The 22,383-nt window shown below is 44.2% G+C and overlaps 1 protein-coding gene and 1 long non-coding RNA gene across 10 annotated transcripts in view; one reads left to right on the top strand and one right to left on the bottom strand.

Moving 5' to 3' along the window:
* The first annotated feature begins 429 nt into the window (after positions 1–429).
* LOC140460347 (uncharacterized) lies at positions 430–11,339 on the top strand. The gene is made up of 2 exons (XM_072554842.1): positions 430–494; positions 9,749–11,339. The coding sequence occupies exon 2, from the start codon at positions 10,075–10,077 to the stop codon at positions 10,762–10,764; it is 690 nt and encodes a 229-aa protein (XP_072410943.1). The 5' UTR covers positions 430–494; positions 9,749–10,074; the 3' UTR covers positions 10,765–11,339.
* Positions 11,340–12,619: 1,280 nt separating this feature from the next.
* Positions 12,620–22,383, bottom strand: part of LOC140460348 (uncharacterized) — a 79,855-nt gene continuing 70,091 nt past the window's right edge. For 4 of the 9 annotated variants that reach the window (XR_011954000.1, XR_011954001.1, XR_011953998.1 and 1 more), the window contains 3 exons: positions 21,823–22,200; positions 14,895–17,033; positions 12,620–13,358 (listed from right to left, as the gene is read on the bottom strand). This is a non-coding gene — a long non-coding RNA (uncharacterized lncRNA). The remainder of the gene's footprint in view (positions 13,359–14,894; positions 17,034–21,822; positions 22,201–22,383) is intronic. The other 5 variants (XR_011953997.1, XR_011953999.1, XR_011954002.1 and 2 more) reach the window with 5 other exon arrangements.

A 22,383-nucleotide genomic window follows, 5' to 3' on the forward strand; every position in this document is an offset into this window, starting at 1 on the left:
GATGATAGAGGTAAGCTAAATTTGTTTAATATTACGTTCCATGACTCTGCAATCCTGTTGCTAAAGCGTCTGTGTATTATGATTCTGCTCCACAACCACCCGATGAAGAAGCAGCGCTTCGAAAGCTAATGATTCCAAATAAATTGGAAATAAATAAACGGTTGGACTATAACCTGGCATTGTGTGATTTTTAACTTTGAAAATCTGTCAGTAATAACCAGCATCTCTATACTGCGCATGCTACTCGGTGTCAGCAACCATTTCGCGTGTGGGTCATGCGACATGGGGAAACGCCCCACGATCTTGTTTGGTGAACCAATGGGACGCTCTGGAGGACCGGATGGGGACTGGTCCTCCTGCCAATCACAGCAAACCTACAGAGTGGATGCGGACGTAGGATCATGTGCTTCTGAGGTTGGTGCTGCTTCTCTCTCTCTCTGAATTAAGATTGAGCTTTAGCCCAGACTGCAACTTTCTTCCTCTGTCCAACATCTGTGAGTACAATGGTCTCTTTTCTCACCCCATTTTCCATTCCGGGGTTCAACTGTTGACTTGCAGACATTGAAGCGAAATGGAGTGAATCCAGGGAGGGGACAGATTCTGGGAAAGTTAGTTCAGTTTTGTGTCTCTATTGAAAAACACAGGGCAAATGCAGGAAGCTTTTATCAGAAATGATGTGTAGATCTACAGATGTAGATGTCATTCTACACCAATCGGTGCCAGTTGTCAGACAGATGTAGCAAGGTAAAAACAATGACTGCAGATGCTGAAAATCAAATACTGGATTCGTGGTGCTGGAAGAGCACAGCAGTTCAGGCAGCATCCAAAGACAGATGTAGCAAGCAATCAGCAAGGCAAGTGGCGTGTGAGCAAGAGGAATTGAGCTGAGAGGTGGGGTTGCCTTCCTGCAGTTAGGGGGTCATTGAATACGTCCAAGGCTGAGTTCATCTGATTTTTGAACAACAAAGAAGTGGATGGTTATGGGGGAAGGCAAAAAAATGGTTTTAAGACCAGTATAGATTGGTTACAGAAACAGACCCTTCAGTCCAACTAGTCCATGCTGATCAATGATCCTAATCTAGTCCTATTTGCCAGCACTTGGTCCATATCCCTTTAAACCCTTCCTATTTATAGACCAATCCAGATGCCTTTTAAATGCTGTAATTATACCAGCCTCCACCACTTCCTCTGGCTGGTCATTCCATACACGCACCACTCTCTTGTGAAAAAGCTCTCCTTAGGTCCCTATTATGTCTTTCCCCTCTCACCCTAAACTTTTAGTTCTGGACTCCCCACCTCACAGAGAAGATTTTGTCTGTTTGCCCTATCCATGCCCCTCTGTAAGGTCACCCCTCAGCCTTTGGCACTCCAAGGAAAACAGCCCCAGCCTATTTAGCCTCACCCAAGAGCTCAAATCTTTCAAAATTGTTAACATCCTGGTGAATCTTTTCTGAACCCTTTCAAGCTTCACAACATCCTTCTGATGGCAAGAAGACCAGAGTTGCACGCAATATTTCAAATGTGGCCTCACCAATGTCCTGTACATATGCAACATCACCTCCCAACTCCTTTACTCAATGCTCTAACCAATAAAGGACAGCGTACCAAATACTGCCTTCACTATGCTATCTATCTGCGACTTTACCTTCAAGGAACTATGAACTGCACTCCAAGGTTTCTTTGTTCAGCAACATTCCCCAGGACCTTACCATAAAGTGTATAAGTCCTGCACTGATTTGTTTTTCCAAAATGCAGCACCTCGCATTTATCTGAATTAAACTTCATCATTCATGTACTTGTCCTAATGTCTTTAAAATGTTCTAACTTTACCTGCGTCCACCTCTTCGTCTGGACATGCATTTCACACACAAAGCACTTTGTGTTTTTAAAAATAAGTGCCTATTATGCCTTTTTAAAATATTTCTCCTCTCACCTTCAAATTCGCTGCCTAATCTTGAACCCCCACTAAGGGAAAAGATATCCGCCAGTCACCTTATCTATACCCCTCATGATTTTATAATCCCCGATAAGGTCACCTCTCAACCTCCTCTGCTCCAGTGGAAATATTTCCAGCCTATCCACCTAGATGTAGGTATCTTCATATCCACTTATGTTGGTGCAGGCTCGACAGGCTAAACAGCCTGTTCCTGTTCCCAATTCTTTCTCTCTGTGTCCAGGAAAGCAAGAGACCATAAAACACAGGAGAATAAATTAGGTGTCTCAGCCCATCGGGGCTGCTCTGCCATTAAATCATGGTTGGTAAGTTTCTCAATCCCATTCTCCCACTTTCTCCCTGTAACCCTCGATCCCCTTGATACTCAAGAACCCACCTACTTCCGTCTTAAATCTACTCAGTGACCTGGCCTCCACAGCCTTCTGTAGCAATGAATTCCACATATTCACCACTCACCGGCTGAAAATATTTCACCTTATCTTTGTTCTAAAAGATATTCCTTTTACTCTGATGCTGTGCCCTCGGGCCCTAGACTCTCCGACCAATAGGAACATCTTCCCCATGTGCACTCTGTCCAGGCCATTCAGTGTTCTCTGTTTCAACTAGATTCCACCCCCCCCCCCCCCCCCCCGAGCGTGGGCCTGTTGATCAGCATGAACCAGATCCTTCAGGTTGAGGTGCAGCAGGAATTACGTTCAGCAATGTCAGAATGGAGGGAGTGTGTTGAATGGAGATTTTTCAGCTTTTCGGGGCTGAGAGAGGAAAGAAAGTTCAATATAAATTAGAATTGATAGGATGGGCTGATGGGCCAAGGAGTGGTAGAATGAGTTTAATTTAGATAAATATGAGGTGTTGCATTTTGTAGGGCAAATCAGGGCATGACTTACACAGTTAATGGGGAATGTTGCTGAACAAAGAGACCTTGCAGGTTCTAGTTCCTTGAAAGTGGAATTGAAGGGAGACAGGATAGTGAAGAAGGCATTTGGTACACTTTTTTTCGTTTCCTGGTCAGAGCATTGAGTACAGGAGGTGGGGGGTCATTGTCATGGCCGCACAGGACATTGGTTAGGCCACTATTTTGGAATAGTGTGTGCAATTCTGGGCCCCCTCCTATGGAACAATGTTGTGAAACTTGAAAGAGTTCAGAAAACATTTACAAGGATGTTGGCAGAGCTGGAGGGTTAGAGCTATTGTGAGATGCTGAATAGGCCAGGGATAATTTCCCTGCAGCATTGGAGGCTGAGGGGTGACCTTACAGAATTTTATAAGGGGTATGGATAGGGTGAATAGCCAAAATCTTTTCCCCATGGCAGGCCAATCCAAAACTGGAAGGCATAGGTTTCATGTGAGAGGGGAAAGATTTAAAACGGACCTGAGGTGCAACCTTTTCACACAGAGGGTAGTGCATGTTTGGAATGAGCTGCCAGAGAAAGTGATGGAGGCTGCTACAATAACAATATTTAAAAGGCATCTGGATGGGTACATGAATAAGAAGGGTTTAGAGAGATACGGGCCAAATGCTGGCAAATGGGACTAGATTAATCTAGGATATCTGGTCAGCATGGATGAGTTGGACTGAGGGCTCAGTTTCTGTGCTGTATGACTTTAATCATCTTCTGTGAAAGCGGAAGTGTGATTGTGAAGACTGAACTTTGAGAACAGCTTTCAAAGATGTTTTGCCTTTACTGGAAGCAGAAGTTGTTCCAGAATGAAATCTTTCAATTGTGAGACAGGAACTGAGTATGCGTGTATGTCTAGGATTTTGATGGAAAGTGGGAATTCATTGCACTGTGGGGATGAAGTGGTTTAAGGTTTACCAGCAGTAAGTAAAGTGTGCTGAGTGGGGAGCCTAGTGAAGGGTTTTGAGTTAAACTGCTCATTTCATTCAGCCTTCAACACTGTATTTCCAATGCTGTGCATCAGAAGGAGCAGTGAGTCAGTAACTGGTATCGTTAGAAGCCTTACGGGTTTCAGTACTGCAGGTATTGCATTGTTTCATCAGCATTGTATTGCTCTTTGAACGGTTGGTGTGGACGTGTTGGGCCGAAGGGCCTGTTTCCACATTGTAAGTAATCTAATCTAATCATTACTGGCAACAGTGAGAGGTGTGGGCTATATTCACTAGAAATGATAAAGCAGTTAGATAACACACATACGAGATGGCAGAGTGGGATTTGTCTTTTAATTTGCAGAAGCTGGGAGGTTCTGGGAGCTGTGATCCAAGACAAAACTAAGTGCGGTAAATCATAGAAGTCCTGCAGTGTGGAAGTAGGCTGTTCAGGCCCTCAAGTCCACGTTGGCCCCTCCGAAAAGCTTCCACCTCACCCCGCCCCCATCCCTCCACTACCACTACCACCACCAACCAATCGATCCAGTAACTTCTGCTGGTGGGTGAGATTAGGACTAGAGGTCATGGCCTCGAGATTAGAGGGAGTCCGTTTAAGACACAGATGAGGAGGAACTGCTTTTCCCGGAAAGTAGTGACTCCATGAAATTCTCTGCCTATGGAACCTGTAGAGACAGCTTCACTAAGAATATTCAAGACACAGTTGAGTAGGTATTTGCATGGTGGGGAATTAAGGGTAGTTGGGATAATGCAGGTAGGAGGAGCTGAGACGATGGATAGATCAGCTATGATCTTAATGAATAGCACAGCAGGCTTGACAGGCCAAATGTCCAACTCCTGCTTCAATTACTATGAAACTATAACCCTGCATTTCCCATGGCTACCCCAGCTAACCTGCACATCCCTGGGCAATTTAGCATGGCCAGTCCAAATCAAGGCAGGTGAACAGTGTTGTGATGTGAAAATGAACATCACGAGTATAATAGAAAGGGACAAGGAGAGTAAATGTACCAGCAATCAAAGCTGGATTCTAAAGATCACAAAAATTGAAACTGAAGACTGTGTGTCTGAAGGTGTGCTGCATCATAACAAAAGTGAATGAATAGACTGCACACATCGAACAGAATAATTATGATCTGAGACTCCTTACAGAGACATGGCTTCAGGGTACCAAGATTGGATCCTGAATATTGAAGGGGTACGTGGCATTCTGGTCAAATGAGAAACTAGGTAAAGGTAGAGGCACTGCCAATCAAAGCACTGATTACATGGTAGTCTGGTGTCAGCTCGGATTTCAGGTCCTGATTTCTCTGCCGTCTGTTGATCTCCCTGTTTTCACAGAGTAAAATGTCAGTCTGTTCTCAGCTCTGCAGGATTTCTGCTGAAGTCTCGACCACCCACCACCCCCCCACCCCCCCCCCCCCACCCCCCCACCTTTTACAACTGCTGGAACAATAAAACATTGTCATTCAAGGCCCAACCCACAATCTCCCATCCTATCAACCATCCAGACAGAGAATCATCATAGCAGGGAATAAAACAAGAAAAATTAAACAAAATTGAGAATAAATAGGTGCTTGTACTTAATGTTTGTTCGTTAGGACGTACACCAGAAATTGATGTCTCCCAGGGTTCTTAGAGTGCCCTAATTGAGGAATTCTCGCTCCCTTACATCTATGCCGGGTGCTGGCAGGTGGGACTAGATTGTGTTGGGATGTCTGGTCGGCATGGACAGGTTGGATCGAAGGGTCTGTTTCCATGCTGTATATCTCTATGACTCTAAGTATTACCACCCAGGCATGATTGATAAATGCATCAACAGAAATAAAGCATCTGTTATCAAATAGACATAGAAACATACAGCATGGAAATAGACTTTGCGATCCAACACATCCTTGCAGACAAGATATCCTATGTAAATTTAGGTCTATTTGCCAGCATTTGGCCTTTATCCCTCCAAACCCTTCCTATTCACATACCCATCTAGATGCCTTTTAAAAGTAATTGTACTGAGCACTTCCTCTGGCAGCTCAGTGCAGTATGCACCACCCTCTCTGTGAAAACATTGACCCTTCGGTCACTTTTAAATCTTTCCCCTCCCATCCTAAACCTATGACCTCTGGTTTTGGACACCCCCACCCTGGGGGAGTATGCTTCCCTATTCATGCCCCTCATGATTTTATAAACCTTGACAAGGTTATCCCTCTGCCTCTGATGCATCAAGGAAACAGCCCCATACTATTCAGCCTCTCTTTATACCACAAACCCTCCAACCTTGGCGACATCCTTATCAATCTGTCCTTCATCCTTTCAAGTTTCACAACATCCTTCTTATCCTGTAGCAGGGAGACCAGAATCGAATGCAATATTCCAAAAGTAGCCTAACCAATGTCCTGTACAGCTGCATCATGACCTCCCAATTCCTATACCCAATGCATTCAATGGACCAAATAGCCTTTTTGTGCACTGCAGGGGTTTTATGATTTTAATCTGTGACCCAGTCAATTTTAGTCATTATCTCTGGTGCATGGCGTGTCAGGGTGGGATCACTGGTATCAGAGTTGCATGCAATACTACAAAAGTGGCCTAACCAATGTCCTGTGAAGTGTACCAAACACCACCTTCACTGTCCTGTCTACCCTGTGACTCCACTTTCAAGAACGAAAAGCCTGCCATAGAGTCATACAGCATGGAAACAGATCTTCAGTCCAACCAGTCCATGCCAACCATAATCCCACATTAAACCAGTCTCTCCTGCCTGCTCTTGGACTGTATCCCTCTAAACCTTTCCTATTCATGTACTGAAACAAATGTCTTTTAATTCTACCAGCATCCACCATTTTCTCAGGAAGTTCATTCCACACATGAACCACCCTCTGTGTAAAATTAGTATTTGAATAGCAAGGTTGGAAAGGTTCAGAAAAGCTTTACAAGGATGTTTCCAGGGTTGGAGGGTTTGAGCTGCAGGGAGAGGCTGAATAGATTGGTCTGTTTTCCCTGGAGTGTTGGAGGCTGAGGGGTGATCTTACTGTAAATTCATGAGGGGCATGGATAGAGTAAATAGACAAGGTCTCTTTCCTGGGGTAGGGGAGTCCAGAAGTGGAGGGCAGAGGTTGAGAATGAGAGGGGAGCGATGTAAAGTTCCATGCAGAGGGTGGTGCATGTATTGAATGAGCTGTCAGAGGAAGTGGTGGAGGCTGGTACAATGACAACATTTACAAGGCCTCTGGATGGGTGTTTGAATAGGAAAGGTCGAGAGGGAGATGGGCTGGTAAATGCAGCTAGATTAATTTTGGATATCTGGTCAGCATGGGCAAGTTGGACCGAAGGGTCTGTGTCCATGCTGGACATCTCCATGACATTGAGGTTGAAGAAGTCCTGATCTGATTTGCATTTCCAAAATGCAGCACCTCGTATTTATCTGAATTAAACTCCATCTGCCACTCCTCAGCCCAAGATCCTATTTTAATCAGAGGCAACCTTCTTCACTGTCCACTGAATCTCCAATTTTGGTGTCATCTGCAAACTTATTAACTATACCTACTATGTTCACATCCAAATCATTTATATAAATGACAAAAAGTAGTGGATTCAGCACCGATCCTTGTGGCACCACTGGTCACAGGCTCCAGTATGAAAAGGAACTCTCCACCACCACCCTCTTTCTTTTACCTTCAAGCCAGTTCAGTATCAGGTTGACTAGTTCTCCCTGTATTTCATAAGATCTTACCTTGCAAACGAATCTTCCATGAGGAACTTTGTTTGATTGATTTCCCAAGCACAAAGCCATGCTGACTATCCCTAATTAGTCCTTGCCTTTCCAAATACATGTAAATCCTGTTTCTCAGGATTCCCTCCAACAACTTGCCTATCACTGATGTCCGGCTCGCTGGTCTATAGTTCCCTGGCTTTTCCTTACCACCGTTCTTAAATAGTGGCACCACTAGTTAGCCACTCCAGTCTTCCGACACCTCACCTGTGACTATCGATGATACAAATATCTCAGCAAGGGGCCCAAGAGTCACTTGCCTAGCTTCTGGGGATTTATCCACTTTTATGTGTTTCAAGACATCCAGCTCTACCTCCTCTGTAATGTGGACATTTTTCAAGACGTTACAAACTATGTCCCCACATTCTATATCCTCTATGTCCTCCTTCACAGTAAAAACTGATGCAAAATACTCATTTAGTATTTCCCTCATCCACCCAGGCTCCACATTTAGGCTGCCTTGTTGATCTTTGAGGGGCCCTATTCTCTCCCAATTACCCTTTTGTCCTTAATTTATAAAAACCCTTCTAATTCTCCTTAACCCTATTTACCAAAGCTATTTCATGTCCCCTTTTTGCCTCCTGATTTCCCTCTTAAGCTTACTCCTACCACCTTTATACTCTTCTAAGGATTCATTCGATTTGTTCTGTCCATACTTGTCATATGCTTCCTTCTTGTTGTTAGCCAGCTCCTCAACTTCTCTAGTCATCCAGCATTCCCTTCACCTACCAGCCTTTTCTTTCACCCTAACAGGAACATACTGTCTCTGGACTCTTATTATCTCATATCTGAAGGCTTCTCATTTTTCAGCCATCCCTTTACCTGTGAACATCTGCCTCCCAATCAACTTTTGAAAGTTTTTGCCTAATACTATTAAAATTAGTCTTCCTCCAATTTAGAACTTCAACTTTTAGATCTGGTCTGTCCCTTTCCCAAAGTGGTCCAGCACTGACACCTCAGTCACCTGTCCTGCCTTATTTCCTAAAAGTAGGTCGGTTTTTGCACCTTCTCTAGTAGGGACATCCACATACTGCCTCAGAAAATTGTCTTGTCCACGCTTAACAAATTCCTCTTGATCTAAACCCTGAATGCTGGCAGTCCTAGTCAATGTTTGGAAAGTTAAAATCCCCTACCATAACCATCCTATTATTCTTACAGATAACTGAAATCTCCTTACAAATTTGTATCTCAATTTCCTGCTGATTATTAGAGGTTTATATTACAATCCCAATAAGGTGATCATCCCTTTCTTATTTCTCAGTTCCACCCAAATAACTCCCCTGGATGTATTCCCAGAAATATCCTCCCTAAGTACAGCTGTAATACTATCCCTTATCAAAACACCACTCCCCACCTCTCTTGCCCCCCTCTGTATCTTTCCTATGGCATTTGTATCCTGGAACATTGAGCTGTTCATCCCTGAGCCACATTTCTGTAATTGCTATGATGTCCCAGTCCCATGTTTCTGACCATGAGCCCTGATTTCATCTGCTTTCCCTGTTAGGTCTCTTGCTTTGATGTAAATGCAGTATAACTTCAGTCCTACGTTGTTCTCTGCTTTATTCCTTCCTGCCCTGACTGTTTGATTCACTCCCTTTCCCAACTGTACGAATCTCGGGTTAATCTCTTTCCTCATTATTGCCCTGGGACCTATCCCCCACCATACACATTCAGCAACTTCCCTGGCTTTCTTTCTGCAAGCAGTCTTGACATTTTATTTTCATATCTTGATCCAGCACCTTTGTAGGCAACTTGTTCTAGGTCATTGTCCCCTAAATGAAGATTTCCTCCATACACACTTAAGGCTATCTGGCTGCATGAGGGTTTTCAGGTTTCTGTGACCTGGATAATGTGTGATCAGCAGGCACCTGGCAATCTACAGGAATTGGTTAAAAACAATGACTGCAGATGCTGGAAACCAGTTTCTGGATTAGTGGTGCTGGAGGAGCACAGCAGTTCAGGCAGCATCCAAGTAGCTTCGAAATCGACGTTTCGGGCAAAACCCCTTCATCATGAAGGGCTTTTGCCCAAAACGTCGACTTCGAAGCTACTTGGATGCTGCCTGAACTGCTGTGCTCTTCCAGCACCACTAATCCAGAATCTACAGGAATTGCCATCAATGTATCTTTATTTAACTGTACTGACCATGATCACTTATTTTATGAGTTTATTTTTGCAGGAAGACATGCGGAAAGAAATTTGAAGGCATTTGATACATCAACTGGCAGAGCTCATTGATTCATTGGGACTTGAATATCAGCAGCCATTCAAATTGAGAGGAAATGTTTGCTTTGGTCTGCTTGAGAGGTTTTGTACACTAGTGTGGCAGGAAGAATACTAAGACACCGAGTGAGGGAGATTCAGTGTGCTGACTGTGGAAAAAGTGCTTCAAACCATTTCCTCAGCTTGGGAGAATCAAAATCACACCCCTCACGGTGGGGACAGACTGTGTACCCGTTCTGTTTGTAATTTCAAACCCAGAGTGACACAAGGAACACTCTCCCCATGGGGAAACCGTGGAAATGTGGGGACTGTGGGAAAGGATTCCCTTCCCCCTCAGTGCTGGAAATTCACAGACGTGTTCACACCGGGGAGAAGCCGTTCATCTGCTCAGTGTGTGGAAAGGGATTCGCAAATTCTTCCAACCTGCAGGCGCACCAGTGGGTCCACACGGGAGAGAAGCCGTTCACGTGCTTGGTGTGCGGGAAGGGGTTCACGCATTCATCTGCACTGCTGACCCACCAGCGGGTCCACACTGGGGAGAGGCCATTCGGTTGCTCAGAGTGTGGGAAGGCTTTCTGTCGTGTGAGCAACTTGAGGAAGCACGAGCGGGTCCACACGGGGGAGAGGCCGTTCATCTGCCCCGAGTGTGGGAAGGGATTCGGTGATTCTTCCAGCCTGCTGAACCACCAGCGGATCCACACAGGGGAAAGACCATTCACCTGCTCTGTGTGCGGGAAAGGATTCAATCATATGAGCAATTTGCGGCATCATAAGCGGGTCCATACAGGGGAGAGGCCATTCACCTGCCCAGAGTGTGGGAAGGGATTTACCAATTCTTCCAATCTGCTGACCCACCAGCAGATCCACACTGGGGAGAGGCCATTCACCTGCTCCAAGTGCAGGAAGGGCTTCACCTGCTCCTCCTACCTCCAGAGACATCAACGAGTTCACGTGCCATCACAGAGAAATTGAAGGAGTGACGGGTAAGTACCATTTTTGACGAGACAATCAACCCAGTTCTGGAGTCTCCCAGGTTTGAATCCCACCATGGTAGATGGCGCAATTGAAATCTGGAGTTCAGAATCAAATGGTGAAACCATTTTCAGGGGAAGAAAACCCCCATCTTATTCACTCCTATCCTTTTTAGAGAATGAAGCTACCTTTCCTGCAAAGGATTCACTGTCATCCCAGCTGCATCCTTTGCCCTGTCTGGCCTACCCCGTGACTCCAGACCAACAGCAGTGTGGTTGACTCATGATTACACCTCCCTCCTGCAAATGAGCTGGAGAAACTAACTTGTATACAGGGTGTAGGCTGAAACTGCTGAGTGAGGCAATACTTCCTCCAGGTGAGGGCTGTACCAAGGATCCAGTTACAAAGGGATAATTTGGTGCTGACCAATAGTAAAGAAAGTGGGGGATGGGGATTGTGTGCACTTTGACCTTGAGCTGTTTTTTTTAAAAAAACACTACTTTTTGTGCACCTTTTTTCTGGGAAAAATTGAAACTGTAATGAAGCAGGGTTGCAATAAAGGTTACCAGAATTCACCATCAGACTCAGACTCTCATTGAAAGCTGTGAGATTCAACAAGTGTTTGCTTTAAAGCTACTCATTTCTTTCAACCTCCAGCAATAAGTTTCCAATGTCTTGGATCAGAAGTGAATGAGTGGCAGAATTGTGAGAAATTGTAAATTTTTCAGGAGTTCGGGTTGATTGTTTCATCAGCAATGTTAGGTTCACTGGCAACAGTGGGAGGTGTGGGCTGTATTCACTAGAAACAAAGATTAAAAGTCTCACAACACCAGGTTATAGTTCAACAGGTTTATTTGGAAGTACTAGCTTTTGGAGCACCGCTCCTTCATCGGGTAGCTGTGGACCAGGATCATAAGACACCGAATTAAAATTAAAACTGTTAAGTTTTTCATCTCTGCAGTACTGCATCATTTCATCAACATTGTAAAGGTTACTGCCTGCAGCAGAAAATGTGGGCTGTGTTCACGACAAAGAAAGGTAAAAATCAGACAAACGTATTGGAATATAACCTGGTATTATTTGGAAGGAATAGCTTTCGGAGTGCTGCTCCTTCATCAGGTAGCTGTGGAGCAGGATCACAAGACATAGAATTTGTACCAAAACATTGCAGTGTCATACAACTGAATTGAACAAATCTAGATTGCTATCAAGTCTTCCATCTTTGAGAATGGGTTGCAGGTTCATTAATATGATCCTGGTTCATTAATATGTAAATCCCAGAACTACTTATAAGGAATATTCTCGATGTAATTTGAAGGTGACACTTCAGCTCAGAGAAAGTATTAAAGGTGTGAGGTTAGAGCCTGCCTGTCTCCTAATGTTGAGTCAGACTGGTTCTACTTCCAAAGTAGGAATTTATAAAATATTAATGGATTGACTGCCTGCAGATTGTGTGCTTTGAGCAAAATTGAATGTATCTGCTATCTCACACCTCCACACACACACATGGGTGCTGGGGAAAAAATAAGCACGACCACAGTAGCAGTAGTGAGGGGATTTTAAAAAAAGGTTTAACCAAGAGATTTAGTCACCTCAGTAAAAAAAAAACCTCCGTTGAGGACTGACTCTCAGCTAGCTGGCTGGCTACACCCAGCATTATGTGAGCAGGAGAGGGATTCAAAGTTTGGGAGAAGATTTGTAGCTCAGGTGCTCATTGTTGTGGTTCTGTTCGCCAAGCTGGGAATTTGTGTTGCAGATGTTTCGTCCCCTATCTAGGTGACATCCTCAGTGCTTGGGAGCCTCCTGTGAAGCGCTTCTGTGATGTTTCCTCCGGCATTTTTAGTGATTTGTTATCTGTCCACTGCAGCGGACAGCTGGAACTGACAACCGGAAGCGGCAGATACAAATCACTATAAATGCCAGAGGAAAGATCACAGAAGCACTTCACAGGAGGCTCCCAAGCACTGAGAATGTCACATAGACAGGGACAAAACGTCTGCAACACAAATTCCCAGTTCGGCGAACAGAACCACAACGATGGGAGGAATTTTGACCTCAGAATTATTTTTTTCAAAGTTCTAGCTCAAAGGTAGAAGACAGAGTGATGGTGGAGGGGTACTTTTCAGACAGGAGGCCTGTGACCAGTGTGTGCCACGAGGATCGGTGCTGGGTCCATTACTTTGCATCATTTATATAAGTGGTTTGGCTGTGAACATAGGTAGAGTAAGTTTGCAGAGGACTCCAAAATTGGAGGTATAGTGGACAGCGAAGAAGTTTACTTCTGATTAAAACAGGATCTTGATCAGATGGGCCAATGGGCTGTGGAGTGGCAGATGGAGTTTAGTTCAGATAAATGTGAAGTGCTGTATTTTTGAAAAATCAATCAGAGCAGGACTTATACACTTAATGGTAAGGTCCTAGGGAGTGTTGCTGAACAAAGAGACTTTGGAGTACAGATTCATAATTCCTTTAGACTTGCAGGTAGATAGGATAGTGAAGATGATGTTTGGTACGATTTCCTTTCCCAATGAATCAAGTGGCTCCATCAGAGGTTGATGTAACATTTGGTTTCAGATTTCTTTTCCCATGTCTTTCTGCAACGAAATTCACAAAATAAGTGATCACGGTCAGTACAGTCAAATAAATATAATGTGGGCGGCATGGTGGTTAGAACTGCGACCTCACAGCTCCAGAGACCCGGGTTCAATTCCCGCCTTAGGCGACTGATGGTGTGGAGTTTGCACATTCTTCCCGTGTCTGCGTGGGTTTCCCCCAGGTGCACCGGTTTCCTCCCACAGTCCAAAAATGTGCAGGTTAGGTGAATTGGCCATGCTAAATTGCCCGTAGTGTTAGGTGTAGGGGTAAATGTAGGAGAATAGGCCTGAGTGGGTTGCGCTTTGGTGGGCCGGTGTGGACTTGTTGGGCTGAAGGGCCTATTTCCTATACTAAGTAATCTTTTAAAAAAATGACAACTCCTGTAGATTGCCAGATGCCTGCTGATCACATATTATCCAGGATGCATCAGGCAGCCAGATAGCCTTAAGTGTGTATTGAGGAAAACTTCATTTCCAAGTCATTGTAACCAAATGAAGTTGAATAAGGATATGAAAATGAAACATCATAGAGTCATACAGAGGTACAGCACAGAAACAGACCCTTCGGTCCAACCTGTCCACGCCGACCAGATATCCCAACCCAATCTAGTCCCACTTGCCAGCACCCGGCCCATATCCCTCCAAACCCTTCCTATTCATATACCCATTCAGATGTCTTTTAAATATTGCAATTGTACCACTTCCTCTGGCAGCTCATTCCATACACGTACCGGAGTGAAAAAGTTGCCTCTTAGATTCCTTTTACATACTTCCCCTCTCACCCTAAAACTATGCCCTCTGGGTCTGGACTCCCTGACCCCAGGGAAAAGACTTTGTCTGTTCATCCTATCTATGCCGTTCATGATTTTATAAACCTCTATAAGGTCACCCCTCAGCTTCTGACGCTCCAGGGAAAACAGCTCCAGCTTATTCAACCTCTTCCTATAACTCAAATCCTCCAACCCTGGCAACATCCTTGTAAATCTTTTCTGAATCCTTTCAAGTTTCACGACACCTTTCCGATAGGAAGGAGACCAGAACTGCACGCAATGTTCCAACAGTGGCCTAACCAATGTCCTGTATAGCAGCAACATGACCTCCCAACTACTGTACTCTGACCAATAAAGGAAAGTATACCAAACGCCTTCTTCACTATCCTATCTACCTGTGACTCCACTGTCAAGGAGCTATGAACCTGCACTCCAAGGTCTCTTTGTTCAGCAACACTCCCGAGGAACTTACCATTAAGTGTATAAGTCCTGCTAAGATTTGCTTTCCCAAAATGCAGCATCTCACATTTATCTAAATTAAACTCCACTGCTGATAAAATAAAACCAGTTAAGATGCTGAATGACTTCCTGCTCACCTATTAAATAAAATTGATGACAAGAAATACAGCATGTAATTCCATTACTATATTAGGTAAAAGATCATAGCCATGCAGCTTGTACAACAGTGAATATCAGACTTACACGATATGAAGCAATTTATATTTAATATAAATCTACATATTATATCAATTAAAATCATAAACACCTTCAGTGCAGAAAGAGGCCATTTGACCCACTGAGTGCATTGGGTATAGGAGTTGGAAGGTCAAGTTGCAGCTGTACAGGACATTGGTTACGCCACTTTTGGAATGTTGCATTTGATTCTGGTCTCCCTCCTATAGGATAGAAAGATATCGTGAAACTCCAATAGATTGATAAGGATGTCGCCAGGATTGGAGGGTTCGTGGTATAAATTGAGACTGAATAGGATGGGGATGTTGCCCTTGGGCCGTCAAAAGCAGAGGGTGAACTGTCGAGATTTATCAAATAATGAGTGACACGGATAGGGGAAATAACATCTTTGCCCCAGGGTGGGAGAGTCTGAAACCAGAGGGCATTGGTTTAGGGTGGGAGGGCAAAGATTTAAAAGCGACCTAAGGCTGGGAGATTGTGGAATGGGCCTTGATCGACTGAATGTTTCATTGTTCCAGAAGGTGTAAAGAGCTGGGGGTGGGGGTGGGCGTGGGCGCAGGCGCAGAAGTCAGAGCTTCAGCAGAGCTGAGAACAGCTGACATCTTCCTCTGTGGGAACAGGGAGATCAACAGAGGACGAGAAATCAGGACCTGAAATCCAAGCTGACACTAGACTACCATGTTATCAGTGCTTTGGTTAGCAGTGCCAACTCTCTACCTTTACCTAGCTTCCCATTTGACTTGAATGGCACCCCCTCAATATTCAGGATCTAATCCTTGTCATCCTGAAGCCACATCTCTCTAAAGAGTCTCCAATCATAATTATTCTCTTCAACGTGTGCAGTCAATTCATTCAGTTTTGTGACAATGCAGCATACATTCAGACACACTCTTTAGTTTCAAGTTTTGTGATTTTTAGAATCCAAATTTGAGTGCTGGCACATTTATCCTCCTTGTCCCTTTCTATCATTCTCTGACATTCATTTTTCACATCACTACAATGCTCACCAGCCTCAATTTAGATTGGCCATGCTAAATTGCCCATTGTGTCCAGGGATGTGCAGATTAGGTGGGTTAGCCATAGAAAATGCAGGGTTATAGTTTCATAGTAATAGAAGCAGGAGTAGGCCATTTGGTCCATTGAACCTGCTCTGCCATTCATTAAAATCATAGCTGATCGATCCATTATCTCAGCTCCTCCTATCTGCATGATCCCGACTACCCTTAATTCTCCTATAATGTAAAAACCCATCCAGCTGTCTCTTGAATATACTTAATGAAGCTGCCTCTAATGCTTCCTTGGGCAGAGAATTCCAAAGATTCCAAAGCAGTTCCTCCTCATCTCTGTCCGAATTCTACTCCCCCCTCATATTGAGGCCAATACCCCTAGTCCAGGTCTCACCCACCAGCAGAAATGACTGGATAGGGTGGGAGGGGGATCTGTGTGAAACGTTCTTCGGAGGGTCTGGCATAGAATTGATTGTCGGAACGGCCAACATAAACTCCCACCTTTTAAACTCAATCCCTTTAGTAATGATGGACAAAATTCCATTTGTCGTCTTAATTACTCGTTGCACCTGCAGACCAACCCTCTGATTCATGTCCAAGGACACCCAGGTCACAGCACAGCAGCATGCTGCAACTTCTCACCATCAAGTCATAGTCCTTTTTACTGCTATTCCTATGAAAATAGATGACTTCACATTTATTAACACTGTTTTCCATCTGCCAGACCTTTGCCCACTCACTCAAAATATCTATGTTCCTCTGCAAAGTTTCACAGTCCTCTGCAAACTTTGACCTGTGACCCACTGTCCCAAACTCCAAATCATTATTATAAATTGTGAATAATAATAATGCAACCAATGGATCAGATCTAAGCTCTGCAGTCCTACCCTATCCAATAGTGAATGGTGGTGGACAATTAACAAACTCATTGGAGGAGGTGGCTCCACCAATATCCCCATCCTCAATGACGGAAGAGCCCTGCACATCAGCACAAAAAATCAGGCTGAAGTACTCACAGCAATCTTCAGCCAGAAGTACCATCTTGGCCTCCTCCAGTGATCTCCAGAATCACAGATTGTCTTCAGACAATTCCAGAAGTTTATAAAATGATGAGGGGCACCGATAGGGTAAATAGCCAAGGTCTTTTCCTGTTCTGACTGTCCATAACTTAGCAGGACACAGACAACTAGCCATGGTTAATGCAGCTGTAATTAGTTGACAGGAGTTAGACATCTTGCAAAAAATGTTTGCTTAATATAGTTCTGACAAGTAAAACGATAATAACTCTGTCGACTCTTTAATTATTTAATCAATCTGTTCTAATATTTAGAGTAGGTTGCTGAACAAAGAGACCTTGGAGTGCAGGTTCATAGCTCCTTGAAAGTGGAGTCACAGGTAGGTAGGATAGTGAAGGCGGCATTTGGTATGCTTTCCTATATTGGTCAGAGGATTGACTACAGGAGTTGGGAGGTCATGTTGCGGCTGTACAGGACATTGGTTAGGCCACTGTTGGAATATCGCGTGCAAGTCTGGTCTCCTTCCTATCAGAAAGATGTTGTGAAACTTGAAAAGGGTTCAGAAAAGATTTACAAGGATGTTGCCACGGTTGGAGGATTTGAACTATAGGAAGAGGCTGAACAGGCTGGGGCTGTTTTCCCTGTAGTGTCAGAGGCTGAGGGGTGACCTTATAGAGGTTTACAAAATTATGAAGGGCATGAATAGGATAAACAGACAAAGTCTTGCCCCTGGGGTCGGGGAGTTCAGAAGTAGAGGGCATAGGTTTAGGGTGAGAGGGGAAGATATTAAAGAGACCTAAGGGACAACTTTTTCCACGCAAAGGGTGGTACGTGTATGGAATGAGCTGTCAGAGGATGTGGTGGAGGCTGGTACAATTGCAACATTTACAAGGTATTTGGATGGGTATATGAATAGGAAGGGTTTGGAAGGATATGGGCCAGGTGCTGGCAGGTGGGAGTAGATTGGGTTGGGATATCTGGTCGGCATGGACAGGTTGGACCGAAGGGTCTGTTTCTGTGCTGTACATCCCTGTGACTCCAATATCCTTCAAATATTTATAGATATAGGTCCTTTAGTAGTTTCAGATCTACCTACACAAAAAAAAGTTATTAAAGCATTAGAAGAAAAGATTCCAACCAGTTTCAGATAGTGAAAGCAGCCCCATATCATACAGAGAGGAACGAATTATTGATACAGAAATTAGCAGACATTGGAATGTGAGGTGAATGAATACATTATAAGACACCCAAGGATAAAGATAGAGGTGACTGGTAAACATGGGACGCAACAACTTATTAGCGAAAGAATTCTAAGAGTAGGTGTAACCATAAATTTGATGGAACTGATCAAAGATCAATATGCATTTGGATCGCCTTTAATGAGGAATTTAAAAGGTTCCTGAAGTGATGGGCAAGTATTCAATGAATTGGCGGCTGCCACGATGCAGCCGGTAAATGTTACATGAATACAGGATCCAGTGTGAAAAAGCCTCAAGGAGGGAGATCAGAGTCTGGGAAACGTCACAAAGGTCCAGGGCCAGACCACAACCCTGTCCATCTCTTTATCATTCAGTGAAATGATTAACTTCATTGGAAATACATTGAGGTCAGCTGAAACTATACAAGATGCTGCACCAAAATCAGAGGGCTGTTTTCCCTGGAGCATCGGAGGCTGAGGGGTGACTTTAGAGGTTGATAAAATCATGAGGAGCATGGATAGGGTAAATATACAAGGTTTTTTCCCTGCGGTGGGAAAGTCAGAACTATAGGGCATAGGGTGAAAGGGGAAGGGACCCGAGGAGCAACTTTTTCAAGCAGAGGGTGGTGCGTGTTTGGAATGAGCTGCTAGAGGAAGTGGTGGAGGCTGGTACAACTGCAGCATTTAAAAGACATCTGGATGGGTATATGAATAAAGGAAGTGCTTATGAAGATATGGGCTAAGTGCTGGCAAATGGGACTAGATTAGGTTAGGGTATCTGATAAGGATGGATGAGTTGGACTGAAGGATCACTTCTGAACTGTATATCTCTATGACTCTAATTGGAACTAGCTGGGTGGGCACCATGGACCAGTTTAGGCCAAAGGACCTGTTTCCATGCTGTATGACTCTAAGTGGGCCATGGACTGAAGATTGGCAGATGGAGTTTAATTTAGATCACTGCATTTTGGTGGGTCAAGCCAGGGCAGGATATACAGGTCAATTGTAAGTGAGCTAGAGGGTGCAGGTGCATAGTTCCTTGAACGTGGACTCAGAGGTAGACAGGGCGGTGAAGATGACTTTCAGCACGCTTGCTTTCATTGGTCAGAGCACTGAGCATAGGACCACCCCATGGAGAGAAATCAGAGTTTACATTTTGGGTCTGGTGCCCCTCAAAACTGATCCCAAAATGTTAATTCTGATTTCTCTCCACAGATGCTGCCAGATCTGCTGAGCTTTTCCAGCAACTTCTGTTTTTGTTTCTGATTCCCAATCTCCAGTTTCTCAGTATTTATTGAGTTGGGACATTTTGTTGCAGCTTTATAAGACGTTCGTGAGACCACTTTCAGAGTACTGCTTTCAATTCTAGATACCCTACTATTGAAAGGAAATTATTAAACTAGAAAAGGTGCAGAACAGATTTACTAGGATGCTCCAGAGTCTGGAAAAATTGAGTTTTGGGAGAGGTTGGATAGACTGGGATTTTTTTTTCTCTGGAAACTGAAGGGTACTCTTATAGAGGTAGATGTAGAGTAATAGGGGAATGGGTCTGGGTGAGATACTCTTCAAAAGGCCAGTGTGAATGTTTTGGGCCAAAGGGACTGTTGCCACACAGTAGAGATGCTATACTTCTATGATCCAAAAACCCATCCAGATGCCTTTTAAATGTTGTTATTGTATCTGCCTCAATCACTTTCTCTGGCAGCCAACTCCACATATAAAGAACAAAGAAAATTTACAGCCCAGGAACAGGCCCTTCAGCCCTCCAAGCCTGAGCCGATCAAACCTACTGTGTAAACCTGTCGCCCACTTCCTAAGCATCTGTATCCCTCTGCTCCCCACCTACTCATGCATCTGCCCAGATGCATCTTAAATGAATCTACCGTGCCTACCTTTACTACCTCTGCTGGCAACATGTTCCAGGTGCCCACCACCCTCTGTGTAAAGTACTTGCCGCATGTATCCCCTTTAAACTTTCCACGTCTCACCTTGAAAGCATGACCTCTCATTATGGAGTCCTTCACCCTGGGAAAAAGCTTATTCCTATCCACCCTGTCTATACATTTCATGATTTTGTAAACCTCAATCAGGTCCCCCCTCAATCTCCTTTTTTTTCTAATGAAAACAAACCTAACCTCTCTTCATACCTAGCACCTTCCATACCAGGCAACATCCTCATAAACCTTCTCTGCACTCTGTCCAAAGCGCCCACATCCTTTTGGTAATGTGGTGACCAGAACTGTTGCACCACCCTCTACATGAAGGCATTTCCCCTCAGGTCCTTCCTAAGTCTTTCCCCTCACATCTCAAATCCATCCCCTGTAATCTTCAATTCCCCATCCCTGGGAAAAAGACGACATGGGTAAGGTTGATCGTATGAAGGGAAACCGACTGACACAGCGTGAATTGGAGTTGGGAGGCATACATCTATCACGTTTCACTCTGAAAATAAATCTAACACTGAAAATAAATCTCCAGTTGCTCCCTCCCCTCTGTAAGGTTGTCAGAATTGTGACAAAGGAAACAGAGATTCGTTGATCGAACTGAAGCAAAATAAAACTTCAGATGGAATCTTTCAATTCCAGCGGCTTTTGAGACAAGAGGCTGGAAGTAAGTGGAAATTGCCAGGGTCTTAATTGCTGGCTCAGTCGGAGTTCGATTCCTCCCTCGGGGAAACTGTCTTTGTGGAGTTTCCAAGTTGTCTCCCAGTGTCTGTGTGGGTTTCTTTCGGTTGCTTCATTCCCTCCCACAATCCAAAGATGTGCTGGTTAGGGTGAATTGATCATGCTTAATTGTCCCATAGTGTTCAGGGATGTGTCGGTGCGATGCATTAGTCAGGGGTAAATGTAGAGCAATAGGGTCGAAGAATGGGTGTGGGTGGGTTACTCTTCAGAGGCTCAGTATGGGTTGTTGGGCTGAGGGCCTGTTTCTGCACTGTAGAGATTCTATGATTCATACAACTATCCGCCGGATGAAGTGGCCAAGTCCTTACCCCAGAGGGAGCAAGACATTGTCTTGGCATCACCACTTTCTGATGGAAATTAATATGAGAGACTATTTTGGGAGTTGGACATTGATGAATCGTTGGATTTTCATTAATGAGAGTTACAAGAAGAGGGGTGACCTTATAGAGGTTTACAAAATCATGAGGGTGTGGGTAGTGTGAATAGTTAAGGATCCCCCACCCCCACCCCCAAGAATGGGGGAGTCCAGAACCATGGGGTATAGGTCCAAGATGAGAGAGAAAAGACACAAACAGGACCCAATGGGCAACCTCCACTCCCAACCCAGAGGGTGGTGCGCACACAGAACGTGCCATTAGAGGAAGTGGCAGAGGCGAACACAACCACACATTCAGAACAGACCAATGGGGGCAGTTTGGGTATGTCCAGCACCTTCGACCATATTTTCTACTTTTATTTTCGATTTTTGCATTCAGCAAGAGGAGTTGGAAGCTTCAGTGAGTGTCTCTTGGCTGCTACTCTCTCTGAATTTGCTCTTGTTGGTTTGTTCCTTCTGGAGAACACGATGTGAAAATGTGTGTTGGAATTCGCCTTTTTGCCAAAAAGGGTGTGTTAAAGGGATGTTACTGTATCGGAATAGTTAGTTAGTAACAGTTACTCTGTGTCTATTAAGTTTCCAGTCTGCAGAGTTATCCTAAATTCCTCTCTTTAGCTGTATTTTAATGACAGCCTTTAAGCAAATCATGTTTTGCTTAAAGGCCAGCAGTCACATTTCACATATGGCTTTAAAATGAGAAAAAATGAGGGTCACGGCTACCTTTTTAAAGTATTTGTCTGGGGATCCGGTCTGGTTCGTAACAATTGTGCAGTGAGGATTCGATCTGTCTAACTGGTTCAAGCTCCTTCCACAACCAAGCACACAGGAAGACTCTCACTCAGGTACTGTTCCTGGGGATACTTCCTCTGATGGCCAGTCGAACACTTTCACACACATCTGTGCGTGTTCTCACACTCCAGGCATTTCCAATTGCACTGACGTTTAAAAACCTTTGAAGGTAACAGAATAGATAAATGTTTCACATTTGAAGTCCAGAGACTTGTGATCTTCAGATCATGGCGTGTTGAGAGGCTGTTTCAGACCTGAAATGGCTTTTGCTTTCAGATTTCTCTCTGGAGATCCTTCCCTTCTTGTAACCTGTATAAAAAGAGATTATGAAAGTCAGCGCAGAGATTCAGAACAGACAATTCTGGTTTCCACATCCCCAAAACCAAAAGATCTTCCTTTACATTCTATTGTCTTATATACCGTAAGATTTGATCAGAGATGTGAGCACATGCGTTATCTGGATAGTCAGACCATCGTAACCTGAATGACTCC

This window comes from Chiloscyllium punctatum, chromosome 36 (genome assembly GCF_047496795.1).
Source record: "Chiloscyllium punctatum isolate Juve2018m chromosome 36, sChiPun1.3, whole genome shotgun sequence".
In the NCBI taxonomy this organism is placed as follows: Eukaryota; Metazoa; Chordata; class Chondrichthyes; order Orectolobiformes; family Hemiscylliidae; genus Chiloscyllium; species Chiloscyllium punctatum.

Bases quoted from the DNA above. Each gene is read 5' to 3' on its own strand.
- LOC140460347 (XM_072554842.1), top strand. From the start codon at position 10,075: ATGGGGAAACCGTGGAAATGTGGGGACTGTGGGAAAGGATTCCCTTCC.